General features: G+C 40.2%; 1 protein-coding gene across 1 annotated transcript in view; it reads right to left on the reverse strand.

Annotated features, from left to right (window-relative positions):
- Nucleotides 1-17,511, reverse strand: part of EXPH5 (exophilin 5) — a 62,722-nt gene extending 45,211 nt beyond the window's left edge. The window contains exon 1 of the mRNA XM_032219388.1: nucleotides 17,220-17,511. Coding sequence (XP_032075279.1) covers nucleotides 17,220-17,338 — 119 coding nt within the window. The 5' untranslated portion in view covers nucleotides 17,339-17,511. The remainder of the gene's footprint in view (nucleotides 1-17,219) is intronic.
- Nucleotides 17,512-18,863: the final 1,352 nt, after the last annotated feature.

Raw genomic sequence — 18,863 nt, forward strand, 5'->3', positions numbered from 1 at the left:
CACCCCAGTCATGACCACCCAGTCAGCTGCGACAACCCGGCCACGACCACCCCAGCCATGCCAACCCAGCCCTCCAAGGTCGACCACGACCCTGATACGGCCCTCAATGAAATCGAGTTTTGACACCCCTGATCTCGATGGTTTAATATATTGGTTTATTTTGGCCCATTAAAAGGTGTGGCAAGAAAACAATACTGGTAATCCTTGACTTACAATCGTTTGTTTTGTTCAATGTTACAACTGCACTGAAAAAAGCGACTTATTGCTGTTTTTCACACTTAACGATGCCTGCAGCATCCCCATGGTCATGTGACCAAAATTTGGATGCTTGGCAACTGGCATGTATTTATGACAGTTGCAGTGTCCTGGGAGCATGTGATCATCTTTTGCGACCTTCTGACAGGAAAAGTCAATGGGGAAGGCAGATTCTCTTAACGACCACGTTACTAATCTAAGAACGGCAAAAAATTCACTTAACAACTGTGGCAAGAAGGGTTATAAAATGGGGAACAACTCACTTAACAACTCTCTTGCTTAGCAATAGAAATGTTGGTTCAATTGTGGGTTATAAGTCAAGGATTATCTATACAGGGCTTGAATCTGCTGTACCATGACATCAAAGTCACAGTTTGTTTAACAGCAATCCCACTTTTGTCTCCAGTGTACATTTTTTCAAAAAATTATTGCATTAAATACTTCTGCCATTAGGAAACTATGAAAAAATACATTTCAAATTTGTCAGACCATTTTTCTCATATACTGGGATAATGGGAATTGTATCCTTGTATCTGATGGATAAGGACGGTTCCAATAAGAAGAACAAATCTCTGAGCAAAATGCAAGAATTAACACAGTTATTAATTGTTAAAAACTAAATATAAAATGTGACTGCCATAGAAAGAAGAAGGGAATGAGCCTTTGTTACAGATTATATCTGACTGGTGATTCACCAGGAGTATATATGTTTTTTCTCACTTCATTAACTTTCCAGACAGCATATTATTACTATAATCAATATAATGAGTCTACATTCTTGGCGTGCCTATGAGAAATACATAGACAATATAAACACAGCATATGTTGTAAAAAAATGTTCCTCTTTTTGAAAAAAAAGAACTAAATTTTTCAAACCTTCTTATAAACTTTCTGCCAGGCATGAAATTTTAAGAATAAAATTAGACTCTTTGTTTCATCACCTCTTAACAGAGTCTCCTTCAGCATCACCTCTCCATGATAAATCCCTCAATCAAGAAAAAAAAAAAACTCAAGAAAATATGAGCAAACTGACAAACACTATCTATCACATTTAATTAAAATAAAAGCTAAAAGAGTTTGCTAACCTGGTCACAGCAGGTGGCAGTCCTGAGTTGACTTTGACAGATCTGGGCAAAAACCCGTTGGGGGTCAGATCTTCTCAGCGCTTTAAAGAGCTGAGGAAATTCTAACTTTGGGGGCTAGACCAAGAAGGGGAAAAATGTATTCAGTCCGAAGAATTCTTAGCAATGGGCATTCTGACTGAGCTGTGTAAGATTTGAAACCCAGATCTCTAGGAATTGTCCAAATTAGGGAAGTGTATGGAAACATGAAAATGTGAGTAGATAAATAGGTACCATTTCGGTGGGACGGTAACAGTGTTCTGTGCGCCACCCTGGAGTTGGACACAACTGGGCAGAGAAACCTTTACCTTTATGTTAGCCTCAGATATATGCAAGGTTAAGTACCAAGATCACAAAATGGAAATAATTAATAATCTGCCTCTCCTCCTATACTCTGCTTCTCCTACTGAATCTCCTATGGCAGCTTTCCTCAAATCTATTGCCCACCAAATATATTGGGCTGTCACTGACATGCAAGATAATGGATGAGGCCCCTTGAAGTCCAACATAACTGGTGGAAAAGGTGGCAGAGCCTTTGATTAAAGTGCCAACTGGACCTTTCCAGGGTCGACTTTCATTTGAACTGCTGCGCGCGAGAGAAAGACAAATGCTCCCCCTGTATCTAACAATATAGGTGCTGGTCGCTACCTATAAAGCCCTACATGGCATCGGACCTGGGTACCTGAGAGACCGCCTCCTGACGATTACCTCTCTCAGACCAATTAGATCGCACAGATTGGGTCTCCTCCAGATTCCATCTGCCAGCCAATGTCGGCTGGCGACTCCCCGGGGGAGGGCCTTCTCTGTTGCAGCTCCGGCCCTCTGGAACGAGCTCCCTGTTGAGATCCGGACCCTTACTACCCTCCCAGCCTTCCGCAAAGCCACCAAGTCCTGGCTGCTCCAGCAGGCTGGGCGGAGCTGAGAAGCATCTACCTCCACGGAAATTGTGAATGTTGGTTTTGTTTTTAATATGTTGTCTTTGTCTCATTCCCCCCCTTTCCCTTGTCTTTTGTGAGCCGCCCGGAGTCCTCCGGGAGTGGGCGGCATACAAGACAAATAAATAATAATAATAATAATAATAATAATAATATTCACTTTGATCGCTTTCTACCCACTCAGCTTCCCTCACTCTCCACTATTAGATTGAGTTATTTATTGAATTTATATTGTCACCTATTCGCCCATGGCTTACAGAATATAAAACCACATTTAAAACAATAAAACTAATAAAAAGGAACAAATAAATTAATATAATATAATAAAATCACTCCCCCCACCCCCACCCCAGGGACAGCAGATCAGATGAGTCATTTAATGGGCTCCATCCCTCTCTGGGTTCCCCAGGACTGCTGGCAAAACCAGGTCTTCAGCGCCTTCCGGAAGAGTATTAGAGGGGGGGGCTGTTCTAATCTCGGGGGGAATGATGTTCCAGAGGGAGGGAGCCACCGCGGAGAAGGCCCTTCTTCTGGGTCCCACCAGGTGTATCTCCCTCGGGGATGGGATCTGCAGCATTCACTGCCTCCCTGCTCTGACGGGTCAGGAAGATGCGACCGGCAAAAGACGGTCCTTCAGATAATCTGGTCAGATTTTGACAGAATTTTGGAAGAACGTTTAGTTTCTTCATAAAGGAAACACCATGAATGCTTCCAGCAGGATTCAGCAACATCTTTTAAAAACAGATTTTGACTAATTCAGAATCAGATGAACTAATTTTGGAGCTACAGTACTAGATTTTACTTGGGCTAAATAAAGCTTATATAATAGTTCCTTGTTCCTTGGTTGTTGTTTTTTAAAGAGATCCAGCCAACTGCTTTTTTTTTTTTCCTATATGGAGTTTTTCTTCTTTCAAAACAAGCAAGGAAATCAACTATCAAAAAATAGTTAATTCTTGATGTTTTATTTTTTTAAAAATCTGCTCCTTTGCCTAATCACATTCCTTTTTACGCAGCCCTTCTGTAGAGGAATAAATATAATTCTCTATAAATTTCTCTACTCCCCACCCTGAGGGTGCAGAGCTACAGAAATGCAACTGGAGTTTATGAGAACAAACAATCTCTTAGGTGTGGTTCGTTTTTCAACATACCATCTTTGTTTTAAAAATGCTCACTGGACAAATCACAGTCCATGCACTGAGACTATCCTCATTTGTAAACAGTGATCCTGACCCATGTCTAACCCAAGGAAATTAGTAGCACATTAGTAATTTGTGGATGGAAAGAATGTCGTCCTTTCCTATGTGCAATTAGGATCCATCCACCTATTTAATTGAAACACAGTTGAGTCATAAGTGGCAAAGGACATGTGTGGCCAAAGCTTTCATGCACGCAGACTGGGGAATTCTGGGAACTGAAGTCCACACATCTTCAAATCGCCAAGGATGAGAAACACCGCCTTGGGGCAACTTCACATTTGGTTTTTCTTGATCCTCTCCTCAGTTTTATTTATTTTATTTCATTTATTTATAAGCTGCTGCAATCAAGGTGATTTTGAGTGGTGTAGAATTTTCTACATCCATATGTGGGAAGAAATATCCATCTGGTTCAGTTCCAAGCTGGGAGAAAAACACTGGAAACATGGCGGCTGATTGGAAAGATGGTTTATTGAGGAAACAGAACCACATGTGATTCTGGACAGCTGACAAAATGGAGCTGAGAGCGGGTGGTTTTTATACCTTCTTTGGGCTTTGTAGTTGAGCTTCCTGTTCCTGTGCAAGAACATGTCCTTTAATATTCTATTGGCTGTTTTCAGATCCCTATGGGGGTCATGTAGGGGTTATGTAGGGGTCATAGCTGGCTCTATAGGCAAAAGAGAAAATGCAAATCCTAGGTGTTTGAGCTAATTTTATCAAGCTTGTTTGTTGCTTATCTGAGTTTCTTTCTTGACCCAGTCTTTCTAAATGGATTACCAAATCTGCATTTCTAAAAGCTGGCCCCCTCGGTTTCTGCTTGGGGCAGGGAAACTGGGCCTGGTTTCTGAATAGGCTGAGCCAATCTTTCTTAATGGGCACAAAATATCTGCTGGGGATGAAGAAAAACTCAGTCTGCTTTCTGTCTTTAAGACCGTGTTTTTTTCCCATTTCTCCTTTAGAAAAATATAATATTCTGCCTTTTTAAATATTTCCCCAAATATTTCCTTCTTTTGGGGGTAGGTGCTGACTTTCTACACATAACCTGGGTTAAGAAAATGGAGGAAAGAATATCAAATCCTAAAATCCGTAAAACACAATAGAGCTACCAGAAATCTAATCTTTCAGAATGACCAACAGATCATGCTCCAAGATTCATGGATCTCTATTCCAAGAATCCAAATATGTTTGCTGCTTTTGCTGCTATTATGTTGCTTATGTATGGTAAACTACAATTAAGCAAAAGTTGTCTAGAACTACTTTAGCAAATAAAACTTTAATAAGATGACACTAGAGGATCATATATTTATATTTCATGCATTCCAGCTATAAAAGGGGGGAGGAATTGAACTCATGAATTTGTATTATATGAGTACTTCTTAACTCCCTTTCTAGCTGAAAGTTATTAACAAGGTCATTTTCCAACCCAATGACTGCCTTTGGTGCTTTTAAGCTATTGTCCCTTGTGATTTTTTTAATAGTTGTTTATTGTGTTCATTTACCCTAAAGCTATGGCTCAATTCACTGTCAGATCACTTACGTTTCCCCTTCTCTTTTGGGGAAGGACTGTTATTATCCCCTAACCTGCGATTTTGGATGCATTAAACTCAAAATATTTTATCTTCCCAGTTAACTTTTGCAGATCCACCCCTGGGCAGGAGCAAAGGCTGATTAAATTCTTCTGCCAAGCAGAGTCTGTGAAATGTTTTAACAAGTTGCTAAAGGGTAAGTGTTAGATTTGAGAATGCAGAATTATCCATCAAGTTTCATCGTCCAAATTGCTCCCGCAGTTATGGGATATCAAGAGTTTCCAGACAAAAAGGCAAGAATTCCTAGCGTGAGATTTTTGTCAACTTTTTAATTGATCTACCACTGTTTAGAAACGATCACTGCAGTTGCTCAGAAATCTTTTATTTGTTCACACCTGATCTGCTGATCTTTCTCCTACATAAAGAGGATCTTTACCCCAAAGAAGAAGTGTTTTCATCTGCTTTTCTGAACAAGCAAGATCACATCCTCTACATGTTCAAGTAGTAGCACAAAAATTAAATGGAATGTGATCGTTGATCACTTGCCATTTTTTTGTTCTCATAAGGGCATTGATTTTTTTTTGAAGTTTTTCATTTATTGGAAGGACATTGGATTTTGTCTTTTTTCCCCCCAACAAGGCTCCTGGTGTGTAAGACCCACCAATGCCCAGAAATGGACATCTAAATTTCACATTCCACAAAAAGAGAAAAACCATCAGGGTAAAACAGGGGTGTCAAACTCAAGTACACTTCAAACCCAATGCTTTGCTCAAAATTTTAAAGTAGCTCATTTGATGACGAGTCTGACCTAAAAGGAATCTTGCTGATTTCAGAGGGGCTTTTAACTGAATGGTTGCAATTCCTGGCTAGGGATAAAGCATTATTTGGTTCATCAAAGCTTTTTGAGAAGCCACCACTGGATGGATTCATATCATATGTAAGCATGGCTTACATGCATGGCTTACAAACCCATGGCTAGATTTTATAATAGGCTATGTCAAAATCAAGCAAACCTTATTTATGTGTGAATATGATGTGCGAATCCAGTAACCATCTATCTATTTTAGTAACTTTTTAAAATCCCTAAATTTCATTCCACTAATTACTAATGTGATCAATACTCCCAAGGCAAGGGAGTATTTTACTCAGCAACAATTAATGACTCAATATATACATTATGTTCACTGTAATTAGAATACAATAATAAGGTGCTAAGTATTCACAGATGTTTCTAATTGACCTTCCTTCTCTCTTTAGCTACAGACAAAAAAATAACAATCCCTGTCCAACATAATTATTACACATTTTACCAGCACCTTATTTCTTGACTGTGCTAATGTGCCGTAATGACTGTAGATAGATAATTACTTTGATGGAAAATGGTACCTCTTATCTTCTCCTCTCAAAAATGAGATCCACAGAAAATGGGTTTCAGGAAGTAGAGAACTCTTGTCACTACATATTCAAATTAGATTGTGTGATGCAATTGATTGTCCAATTCATCTGTCTAGGACCAGAGAAATAAGAAAGACTTTATCTAATAAAGGAGAATATTTGTAACTCAGGGTTGAAATGTGGGGTCCTTGGTGCTCTCTGAGCTTGGTTGTTTTCTTGCAAACATTTCATTACCTAAACTAGGTAACATCATCAGTGCTAGTAGACGTTACCCAGTAATGAATGTCTATAAGAAAACAACTAAGCTCAGAGAGCATGAAGGGTTTTCTGTAGCTTAGGAACCATGGCACCAGTCTTAGAACTTCTGGCTCCAATGTCATCATATTTCTTGTTAGTTCTTCTTCAATCTTTTGCAAGTGAAGAAGCAGAAAGAGCAACCAGAAAGAAACAGATAGATCTCAGCTCTCCTTCCTGAGAGAGAGAGAGATATTGGTCAACTAGGGCCAGAAAAATCAACTATTGAATTAACTGCAGAAGTAAGCAGAGAATGGGCACCTTATCACTTTCATTTCATCGGCTTTCCAAAAACTTGAACCATCATTAAAATGGTTGTCAGGGTTCCTAGGCATGCCCTAATTAAATCATGAGCCTCAAGCCAAGCTTCAAAAGAAACCCATTATTTTTAAGAGCTTCATGTTGGCACATTCCCAAGTGAAGCCAGCTATGACCCCACATAATTTATGGCCCCAATCATAACCCTGTTGCCCCCTTCCCCCAGGGTGTGTCAATCACATTCACCAACGGGGCAATTTCACGGTTTGTAGAGATCACTCCTATCTGGCCGGTGTAAGTAACCCTGGGATACAGCCTTGAGAGAGATAAGTCTGGAATGTGCATCTGTCTTTTGCTGCCATGCTGTTTCATCGGTTTCCCATCCCCCCTTTCCTATGGCAACTCGAGAGCAGGCCAAGGATGCTTTGCAAGTTGACACTGGTGGCTACCGCTTGGGGATGCCCAACACATTGCCATGTACCATCTTTAAAGAGGAGATTGATATGTACATCCTATCTGAACTGACCTTATGATGCACATAGAGGGAAAATAAAACATTTGATGTAATGGTTACATTCATGTTACAATCTTAACTATGACTAACTTCTCTGCATATGATTTTTAACCAGGATTTACTCAATTTTTGAGTAAATAGTTAATACTTCCAATTTTTTGGGTTCACAGAAAACTGCGCACTATAAATGAAACACTCTGACAAATAATCTATCTATGCCTCTTCTCTCTCTTTTTTTTTTGAAACTGCAGAAAGAAGATTTGTAGACTTGGAAAATTATTCTTCTTTTCTGAAAAAGGAAAGAAAACTCAAAAGTCAGTTTATGAGAGTAGGGACAGTAGTGCTAATGTGAGGAGCTGCAAATGATTATATATATGGTCAGTTGTTGAGCACTAAAATTATGGTCACGTGACTGCTGGGGACACCAGTCAGAACCTCAAAATTGGACCATAAGTACCTTTTGGGGGGGGGTTCCGTTGTAACTCTGAATGATTACTACGCGATAAGTGGTTAAATCGAGGACTGCTACTGTAAGGTAGAGTAGCCTGTTTTCCCAAAAATAAGACCTCCCCAGATAATAAATCCAATTGGGCTTTTGAGCGCATGCACTAAAACAAGTCCTCCCCCCCAAAATAAGCTCTCCCCCCCAAATATTGCAACACAGCAGCAGCCATGAGGTGATCACACTTGCTGCTTCCTGCACCTCAAAAATCATAAGACCTTCCCGAAAATAAGGCCAAGCGCTCATTTCGGGGGTCAAAAGAAAATAAGACCTGTCTTATTTTCAGGGAACACAAGGAACATATGATTAGGTACAACTTTTATGCCATAATGAGATAATGAAGTGTTAAAGCACCAAAGGAAAGTGATAAAGTTACTGTAAGAAATGAGACCTAGGAAGATAAGAAGATCCTGTTAAGTCTTATAACAAAAGGTAGAGGGCGGGGAATTAGTATGTATTATAAAACCACGGATAAACAAGAAGCATCAGTTGCCTAACTTGTGGGTTCAAATCAAGTTGGACTAATAATACTCTCAAATCCCTGGAGATAATTGCTTCCTAATGCTTGTTTATTGAAACGGTGTAAGTGAGGGAAAGAAAGATAGTTATTATTGTAATACATTTTTTGTTGTCTGCTACTCAGCTTTCTAATGAAATAAAAGTTTATTACAAGGGATGAAAACATTCTCATGTTTTGCCTTCATAGTTGACATTTAATAAATCTTCATTTATGCTTAGGGTTTGTTTCCCCCACACTTATTACATCTGGAGCCCACCCTACTCTTAAGACAACTGTGGGCAGCTTGCAATTAAAAACCAATATATAAAATAACACAATTGACTGGATATTTATAGAACATTTATAGAACATTTCAGTCCTTTTCATGAAACCATTCAATAACTTTAACATAACCAATTTAAGAGAGAGAATAATTGCATCCCATTAGGTTTTTCCTCTATTAAATACTCTATGAAAGCAAAAGTTGGACTTTGAAGAAGCATGATTGGAAAAGTGTTGATGCTTTTGATCTTCGGTGTTCGAGGACAACCTGGGAATATTATGTATAGCCAAGAAACAAACAAATGCAATAACAAAAAAATGAACCCAGATTCCTCAAACGACCATATTTTGGAGAGAAAAACTTTCTGGAAAGAAGTATCTACAGGTAGTCCTTGACTTATGATGACAATTAGTCCCCAAATTTCGGTTGTTAAGGGATACATTTGTTAAGTGAATTTTGCTCCATTTTACGACCTTTCCTGCTACAGTTGTTAAGTGAATCATTACAGTTGATAATTTAGTAATGTGGTTGATAAGTGAATCTGTCTTCCCCATTGATTTTGCTTGTCCAAGGGTTGCAAAGGGTGATCACATGACCCTGGGCCCCAGCAACGGTAATAAGAATGAACCAATTGCCAAGCATCTGAATTTTGATCACATGATCGTAGGAATGTTACAAAGGTTGTAAGTGTGAAAAATGGCCATAAATCACTTTTTTCAGAACCGTTGTAACTTTGAACGGTCACTTTATGAACTGTTGTAAGTCGAGGACTACCTGTAATGCTGGTAGTTTTGTAATATAGGGCAGGAGGGTAATCCCCCCCCCCCGCAAAGTTATACAATTTGTATTGGGCTCAGTGTAAGCCTGGCTTTCTTCCATTAGGAACTCTTGTTTCACTGTTCTGTGCATCCCTAGAGTAGATGAAAAGAAACAATGCAGAGATGATCCAAATGGAGGGAGGCTCTTAATTCTTGTGTTGGAGGCCAGAAGAAAAGATGAACCTTAAATTATATTCTGTTCCAGTTCAGAAGGCACGCTGGCTAAGCTGACCAGACAAGGAATAATGGATGGAAACTGACCAAGGAGAGATTCCACCTAGAAATAAGGAGAAATTTTCTGACAGTGAGAACAATCAACCAATGGAACAGAAGTTGCCTTTGGAAGTTGTGGGGGCTTCATCACTTGAGACTTTCAAGAAGAGACTGGACTGCCATTTGTCAGAAATGGGGTAGGGTCCCCTGCTTGAGTGGGGGTTGGACTAGATGACCTATAAGGCAGGGGTGAAATCCAGCAGGTTCTGACAGGTTCTGGAGAACCAGTAGCAGAAATTTTGAGTAGTTCAGAGAACTGGCAAATGCTACTTCTGGCTAGCCCCCGAGTGGGGTGGGAATGGAGATTTTGCAGTATCCTTGCCCTGGAATGGGGTGGGAATGGAGATTTTGCAGTATCCTTCCCCTGGAATGGGGTGGGAATGGAGATTTTGCAGTATCCTTCCCATGGAATGGGGTGGGAATGGAGATTTTGCAGTATCCTTCCCCTGAAATGGGGTGGGAATAGAGATTTTGCAGTATCCTTCCCCTGGAATGGGGTGGGAATGGAGATTTTGCAGTATCCTTCCCCTGGAATGGGGTAGGAATGGAGATTTTGCAGTATCCTTCCCCTGGAATGGGGTGGGAATGGAGATTTTGCAGTATCCTTCCCCTGGAATGGGGTGGGAATGGAGATTTTGCAGTATCCTTCCCCTGCCATGCCCACCAAGCCACCCCCACCAAGCCACCCCCACCAAGCCATACCACGCCTACCAAGCCACACCCACAGAACCGGTAGTAAAAAAATTGTATTTCACCACTGCTATAAGATCCCTTCCAACTCTGTGAATCTGTTAATCTGATCTGCTCAGAGACTAACTTTAGGTAATTGCAGTTAGTCCTTGCTTAGCAACCGTTTTGACGTTATGATGGACCCAAAAAAGGTACTTACAACCCAAATTTAAAGTTCTCATGGCTACCCCTCCCCTCATGATCACATGGTTGTGTCTTGGGTGGCTGGCTACTGGCCTGCATTTATGGATGTTTATAAGCGTCTTACAGTTACGTGACCACGATTTACTCCCTCCCCCAGAAACTAGCATTTAATTCTGCTTTCTAGAAAAAAACACTCATTGCAACAAGCTCACTTAATGACCACGGCATTTGCTTAATGACTGTGTTTGCTTAACAACTTAAGCAAATTTGCTTAATGTTCATAACGATTTGCTTTAGTTTGTTCACCACAAAAAAATATATCATAAAATCGGATGGGTCACGCGATGACCTGATTAACAGCAACACAATTTACAATTGTAATTCCTATCTTGATTAGGGTCATAAATCAAGGACTCCCTATAAAGTTTAATTTGGGCATGATCCTAATCCAGAAATTCGGTTACAATGGACTAGCTCTTTAACCTGGTTTAAATGAATGTGGTTTAGGCACACTTAAAACTGATTCATCAGGGAGGGAAATTAATAGTACTCTAGAAATGTTCATTGCAAAATGAACTGCGATGTGAAACAATAGTCTACTAATGTACAGTTACATCATCTGTTTCCACCATTGGCTCAGAGAAGTTATAATCAGCCTGAATATCAGGGAGAGGAACTCCACCTTTACACGTAAGTTTAAATAAAAACAAATAGCCTGAAAACACCCTTCTAATACTTCCGTAGACTAGTTGGTACAAAGCAGTATCTGTTCAACTGAAGACTGAATTAATTTCATTACTGTGGTTAACAACTAGTCTCATTAAGCCTAGAGGTTCTTTAAAAAAGGTGGCATAATTGGAATATTTACATGCTTGTGATTAGAGATAAAAGACAATGATCTTCATATGATTATCTGCACACACCACAACACTGCTTAATTTATACCTTACATGTAGTCTAGTTAGGCAACTTATTGTCTCTATTGTAATCTTCCAATCTGGTATCCGCCAGATGAATTTGGCCTACAAATTTATGCAAGGCAGCTTGTAAGTTAGAATTTTAAATGGGCTTTAGGATGTATATCCTTGTTGTACTTGCTTACTAGGGGGGGATAAATGCCATTGAGATACTTTTGAGTAAACACATATTGTTGGGCTGAGAGAGAGTGATTGACCCAAGGCCATTCAGCTGGCTTTTATGGCTAAGGCAGAATTAGAACTCACAGTCTCCTGGTTTCTAGCCCAGTGCCTTAACCACTAGACTGATGTCCCAAAGGTGCTTTTTCAGGAGGCAACTGGATTTTCTTGTTTTTTTTCTTGAAGATGTTTTGCTTCTCATCCAAGAAGCTTCATTGACTCTGGCAGAATGATGGGATGGTAGGGAGGAAGGATTGATTCTGACATGATAGGGGTGGTGGAAGGATCATATTTCTTTGCAGTCATCTGGTCCTTAACACTTATGATCCTTCCATCCCCCCCCACCCCCCAATCCTGGACATGGAAGAGGAGTGGCATAACAGCATTTTTGTGTGTGCAATTTATTTTTTTATGCTAATGGGAAGAAATCAAGGTATAGTCGTACACAAAAAGGCCAATTTCCATTTGCCTTGGGATATTGCTGCTAATTAAATTCCAAGCTAAGCCATTAATTTCCATAAGGATAAGGAGAAAAGTTGAGGTTTGTGAATTAAATGCTTTCAAAAAACTCCCTTTGTTTCAATGATAGATATTAGCAAATTAAATAAGGGCACATTCAAATTAAATGTGTTCAAACATGTGAACTTAATCAGCACTAGCAAATACTTGCTAAATCAAAGCTAGTTTTAATCTGTTATTTTGCTGCCACGCTGACCATTCAAAACTTTGGGCTGCCATGTTGCCTGAGAATTGGGGGACTTAAAATCCAGCATATCTGGAGGCAGTAGATTTGAGAATCTATTTGTTCTCACCTAGGCTTCTCAAGAGCATGAAAGAAACTCCTGGTCCAGGCAAAAACTCCTTTTATTAATTTACGGTGAATTCTTCTCATTCACAGCCGGCAAAGTCTTTCGAAGGAGGATTTATGGTCATAGACCTTATCTGGTTTGAAGAGCTGACAGGAGTCTAATTAGTGAACTAATCGTCTCCTGCAAACTCCACTCCCCTTTTTCTCCTCTTTTATTTCCTCTGGGAGGGGCCATTCATCGTCTGGCCTTACTCCCATGTCAACCCGTTCTTTAGTTGTTCCCTTTGTCTGGTAACACTGTGTATGCACACACTGGGAACAGGCTCCAGCTGTTCGTCTGCCTCACTGATGTCTGACTCTGAAGGTAGCTGATACCTGGCATACCGCTCTGGACCCCTCTCTGCCTCTGCCACAGAGTCCTCATCAGAGCCTTCCCCAGACTCCAGGACTGGTCCATGTTCCTCCCCAACTTCCTCACTGTCCAAATCTGCTGCCAGCTCTGCTGGCCACTGGCGGGCCTTCACACTATTCTATGGGCCAAGCTTATTATAATATATGAGGCAGATGGATTATGGTCTTTAGGCTGTTGAACAGAGATAGAAGGTAGTAGAAGATATACAAGTTGATCTTTTCCAGGATATTGCAGCTACCCAACTGTTCAAAAAATAATATTTTACTGCCACCTAGACTAGACTGTGGAAATGAAAAAAAGCTCAGAAAAACTTAATTTTTTATGGGCTAAGAATTTTTAAGTAGCAGCCTATTCTTTTTTTCTCAATTCTACAATGTATTTTTGTTTTTTGCTCTGGTTCTAGTTAGTGGATTTTGGATTTCTAGCAACCAAAAACAATGATTTGAGAACCAGGAAATTCTGTTCAACTTTAATATATGTTGAGAATGTATATATATATATATATGTGTGTGTGTGTGTGTGTGTGTGTGTGTGTGTGTGTGTGCGTGCGTGTATTCATTTCTCATCAAATCTGTAAGCAGCATTTTTAAAATTAAAAAAAAAAATTACTTTTTAATAAAGAAAGGTAAAATTGTCAAGATTGGCTGATCGGTCTAAATCCCATTTACCTAAATTTCCATGTAGATATCTTGGAGTGCAGAAAAAGGAAGAGGGAATTAATAGCAATATTAATACCTGCAAAGTGAATTTATAAAATCATGCCTGCCCCTCCTTCACAAAAAGCTTGGAACACTTTTCTCCTCCTAAGAAGCCCTCAGGGGGTCAATGCTATGTAAGACCCTTTAGTGAACTCCCTAGGGTAGATATTGACAAGGAGTATTATCAAAAATGAATATGTAAAATCAATATTATCCATGATGAGTTCCATTAGTATTTATGTTCTCTAGTGGATGTCCAATGTTGGCTCCAAGAACACTCCTGTGACCTATGGACTTCAATTCCCAGAATATCCCAGCCAGCCAAATATATTGGGATGACAATTCCCTAAATTACAAGCAGCATAGTTGAATTCTCAGAGATGCAGCTTTAACATATTTGCAAGATGCTACATTGGAAAGGGAAGAACAATACTTCCACAGCACTCAGAAAAACTATGTGGACATAGCACATTCTATGAGAAAGACTATGAAGAGTCAACATAGTATAAAAACAAAATATCTAATGTAAATATCTTAATGTTTAAGTTGGGATAACTCATAATATTCTGTACATGAGATTTAGGATACGAGGGCATGTAACTAAATAATCCCATTCCATTAGCTAATAACCCAACTGAATTCTTTGGAATTTAAATAGGCAAGCTATAGAGCAAAGTCCCCTAAAGAAAGAATTAGAGCGCTTCGGAGGAATTTTAAAAACAAAACGAAGTCCAGAAACAAAGCAGTCTATGTTCAGTCAACAGCTTCACTTTGTCTTGTTAGGAGCCAATACTAAGTTTATTTATATATTTATTCATAACATTTATAAATTGTTTCATCCAGACTCTACATGGTATAGAAAATTAACCTTATGCACCCTTCAAGTGATGATATGATGTCTTTAACATACAAACAGGTACCAGAGACAAAGGAAACATTTTGAAAATTAGCGTCACAAAACTCAGCCTCAAATCTTTCAACTTGCAAGTATATATGTAGTCCTCGACTTACGACCACAATTGACCCCAAACTTTCTGTTGCTAAGGGAGACATTTGTTAAGAGAGTTTTGCCCAATTTTACAACATTTCTTGCTGCAGTTGTTAAGTGAATCACGGCGGTAGTTAAGTTAGTGACATGATTGTAAAGCGAATCTGGCTTTCCCATTGACTTTGCTTTCAGGTCGCAAATAGTGATCACATGACCCTGGGACATGGCAATTGTAATAAATATGAATCAGTTGCCAAGCATCTGAATTTTGTTCACATGAGAGATGTTGCAGTGATCGTAAGTGTGCAAAAAGGTCATAAGTCACTTTTTTTCAGTGTCATTGTAACTTTGAACAGTCATTAAATGAACCGTTGTAAGCCGAGGACTATCTGTACTCAATTTCTCTGTATAGTGTGTATTACAAATGCTAATAGCTAAAAACAAATGAGCGTATTGTAGCGGAAGAAGCTCAAACATGTGTTGGGAGTTTCCTTAGAGGAGGGGTGTCAGACTCGTGTCGTCATGGCGTCGTCACATGACATATTGGGACTTTCCCCCCCTTCGCTAAACCGAGCATGGGCGTGGCCAGCGCGTGATGCATCTGGTCCGCAGGCTGGAAGTTTGACAGCCCTGCCTTATAGATTTAGTTTGAAAAGAAATTCAAACAATGAAACTAGGAGTTGGACACAGGAAGCCTGTGATTTTAATCAAGATACTTGAACTTTTAATCAGATACTTATTTCATATCCTGAAATAAACTGAAATTGACAAGACTCGTTTTCATACGGCGCTATCACAGCTGAGTCTCCTGATCGAAGTGAGAATTATATGGAAAACCTTATTTATGAGGATTTCTATGATACAATTTCAGTAAAACAGTTTTATGATTCCATTCAGCTGACCCAAATTTGACTTTTGATGCTAATAGGTAGGATGTTTTGTAATGCTTATATATGCATGCAGCTGGCTCATGAGATGAATTGCTGGGAGGCAGTGATGTTTTCAATTTCTCCAGTGAAGGGAGCATCAGAATAGACCTTTCCTTGGGAACAAAGCTTAAGGCGCTGTCACAAAGGAAAATGGAAATACTTATTTTCAATGTTTGAAGGCTAGTCGTCTATTATAAACTAGTAGTAAAAGGCCATTTAATACACCATCCTATTATTTTTAATCCAAATATATTCAGCTGGGTTTACTTCAGATAAATTTATCGAAGTGCTCTGTTGAAATATCCAAGATGTACCAAAAAAAAAAAAAAACCCTTTACAGATGAACCAGGATGTAGTCAGTGCCTTCCCTTCCCTTTATCCTGTGTGCTGAAGAGAAAGAAAAAAACCAGTCCAAACATTTTAAAAAGTCTAAGAAAAACAGATATAACTTCATACGAATCAACCAGGAATCTACAAGAGTTGTGGACTGGAAATAATTTGAATTCAACTTTTGGGACTACTGTAGAAAAACGAGCATCTCAGAATACGTCCATCAGAGTACCTGTTCCTGTCCTCACTTCTCTGCTGCTCTGTTTTTTACTCCCAGCAATACTACCAATTTGCCCAGCAGCTGAAATCTGCCTGTATTGCCTCAAGACCAACCGGTTTCTTTTCTAAGTCTTTTCTAATTTTGTCTTTCTTGTAAAGGAAATGTGTGCCACCTGAGAAATCCGGGAACTAAATCTACGCCCAAGTCAGAATGAAGCAACCTACAGCTGTGAAAAAGCACCTGGGGCTCAGGAATATATATATTAAAAAAAACAGATGAACTAATGTTCCAATGCTCAGGAAGGATCAAGGTGAGATCCAAACAGCCGTTACCCCATATCCTAAAAGGAGCATGAAGATTTAGACAGCATCTCTTGCCCAATGCCTCTCGGGAAGGACGTCTCCTTCCAAATGAAATTGACAACAAATTCCAAACTGACAACAGAGTGGTCAATGCTTGGAATGCACTACCCGACTCTGTTGTTACATCCTCAAACCCCCATAACTTTAACCTTAAACTGTCTAGCTTGGACCTCACCCCTTTACTAAGAGGTCTGTAAGGGGGTGTGCATAAGCGCACCAGTGTGCCTACCGTTCCTGTCCTATTGCCCCCATTTACTGGTACCTATTTCCAGTGTTCATGTCCATGTTTATGCTTATACCTGTTATCCCGTACAAGGTTGACAAACTAACTAACTAACTAACTAACTAACTAACTAACTAACTAACTAACTAACTGAGTAAGTGAGTGAGTGAGTGAGTGAGTGAGTGAGTGAGTGAGTGAGTGAGTGAGTGAGTAAGTAAGTAAGTAAGTAAGTAAGTAAGTAAGTAAGTAAGTAAGTAAGTAAGTAAATGTGTTGCCCTCCAGATGGGTAGGATGAAGCTTTCCACATTTCGGGAAACGCAACAGGTTTGCAAAGAATTTAGTTTGGTGCAGAATTGCAAGAGCGGATCTCCTACCTCAGCCTTTCTTTTTCGGCTTTTTTGAGTTGCGAGTCCCGCTCCAACACCTTGAGGATCTGTCGGGCTTCCTCGCCATTTAAGAAACTCAGATCTATGCCGCGGGATGACCGACTCATTCTGGATTTGGCGCTCTGGAGGTCGGCCGGGCTGTTCACCTTTGCCTCTCGCTCTGCGTTACCAGCATCGCCCGCCGCGCCCTGCCTGGAAAGCGCAGCCTCGGATCCGATAAGCGAATAAGGAACTCGACGGGACGACCGGAGTTCGCTCGCTCTTTCACGCGAACCGGGATAGGGCGAACTAAAACCGGTAGTCAGTGCGCCCAGCCGCGACCTGCCCGAGAGAGACACCTGTGCGATTGACAGCTGGCTTGACTTATCCCAGCCATTGGCGCTTGAATCCGAAAGTCGGAACGCGCCAATCGCTGACTCGGAGAGGGGCGGGATCTCCCTTTCTTGAGGTGTCCCTGGGTCGCTGCGTTTCTCCTTCTCAAATATTTGCTTTTTTAAAGGTTTCGGGACAGAATGTTTGCTTTGGCTCCGGCCGACGCATTTGTAAAGCTGTGAGAGATAATATACTGGGAAGATAAGCCAAAGGAGTGAATGTAGCTTCAGATCAGTGGCACAAGTTTTAGAGGCGCTGTTATTTTTTAACATTCAAAGAGACTTATGCAAAAGTCAAATTGATATGGTTGAAACTGAGCCATAATACCCTGAAGTTCTATTTGGCATATCATAGGTGAACTCAATCACCGGCTTGTAAAATATTGTGTCATGGCTTTGTTGAAAGAAATGTCCTTCTGGGTTCAGCTCCAAGTGGGGAAGAAGATACTGGAGACATGGAGGCTGCTTGGAAAGATGGTTTATTGTTGGACAGGGCCACATGGCTTGATCCTTGAACAGAAAAGGTTCATATTTCAATGTTGGGGAGAAGAGAGAAGGGCTGAAGGAGGGGCTTGCTAGGCTTTTTATACCCTGTTTAGTCCCACCTCTTTGTTTCCTGTTCCTGTGTAAGAAATGTATTCTGATTGGTTGTCAGACTCCCATGGTGCCATGCAGGGGGCTACTCTCTAGGCTGTTTTGAATCCAGGTATAGATGAGTTCTCAGATGCCATGTGGAGAGTTGAGTAATATCCCTTCCCCCTACAGCTGCAGTGGGGAAGTCTTTATTATGTAAAGTGGGCTAGTCTGGCCTTCTCAATGGCCTATTGACGAAGTGTGGATGGACAGGAAGCTACAGGCAACTATTCTGTCTTTTAAAGCATGTTTCTTTCTTTTCACATCCAGAGAAATATTCTGCCTTTTCAATATTTCCTAGGATATTTCATTTTTCTGGGAGAGGGCTGGATGATAACTTCCCACAGCTTAACACAATCATCCCAACCTGGGTGCATCAACTCTCAGAACTCTTGAATACAGGTAGTCCTTGACGGCCATTTAGTGACCGTCCAAAGTTAGTGACTTATTTGTTTCTGGTCATGCGATCAACATTCAGACCCTTGACAACCGACTCATATTTATGACAGTGACTGTGCCCTGGGGTCAGGTATCAACTTTTGCAACCTTCTGACAAGCAAAGTCATTATGGAAATGAGATTCATTTAACAATTGTGTTACTAACTTAACATCTGCAGTGATTCACGTA

Source organism: Thamnophis elegans, chromosome 6 (assembly GCF_009769535.1).
Source record: "Thamnophis elegans isolate rThaEle1 chromosome 6, rThaEle1.pri, whole genome shotgun sequence".
NCBI classification, from domain to species: Eukaryota; Metazoa; Chordata; class Lepidosauria; order Squamata; family Colubridae; genus Thamnophis; species Thamnophis elegans.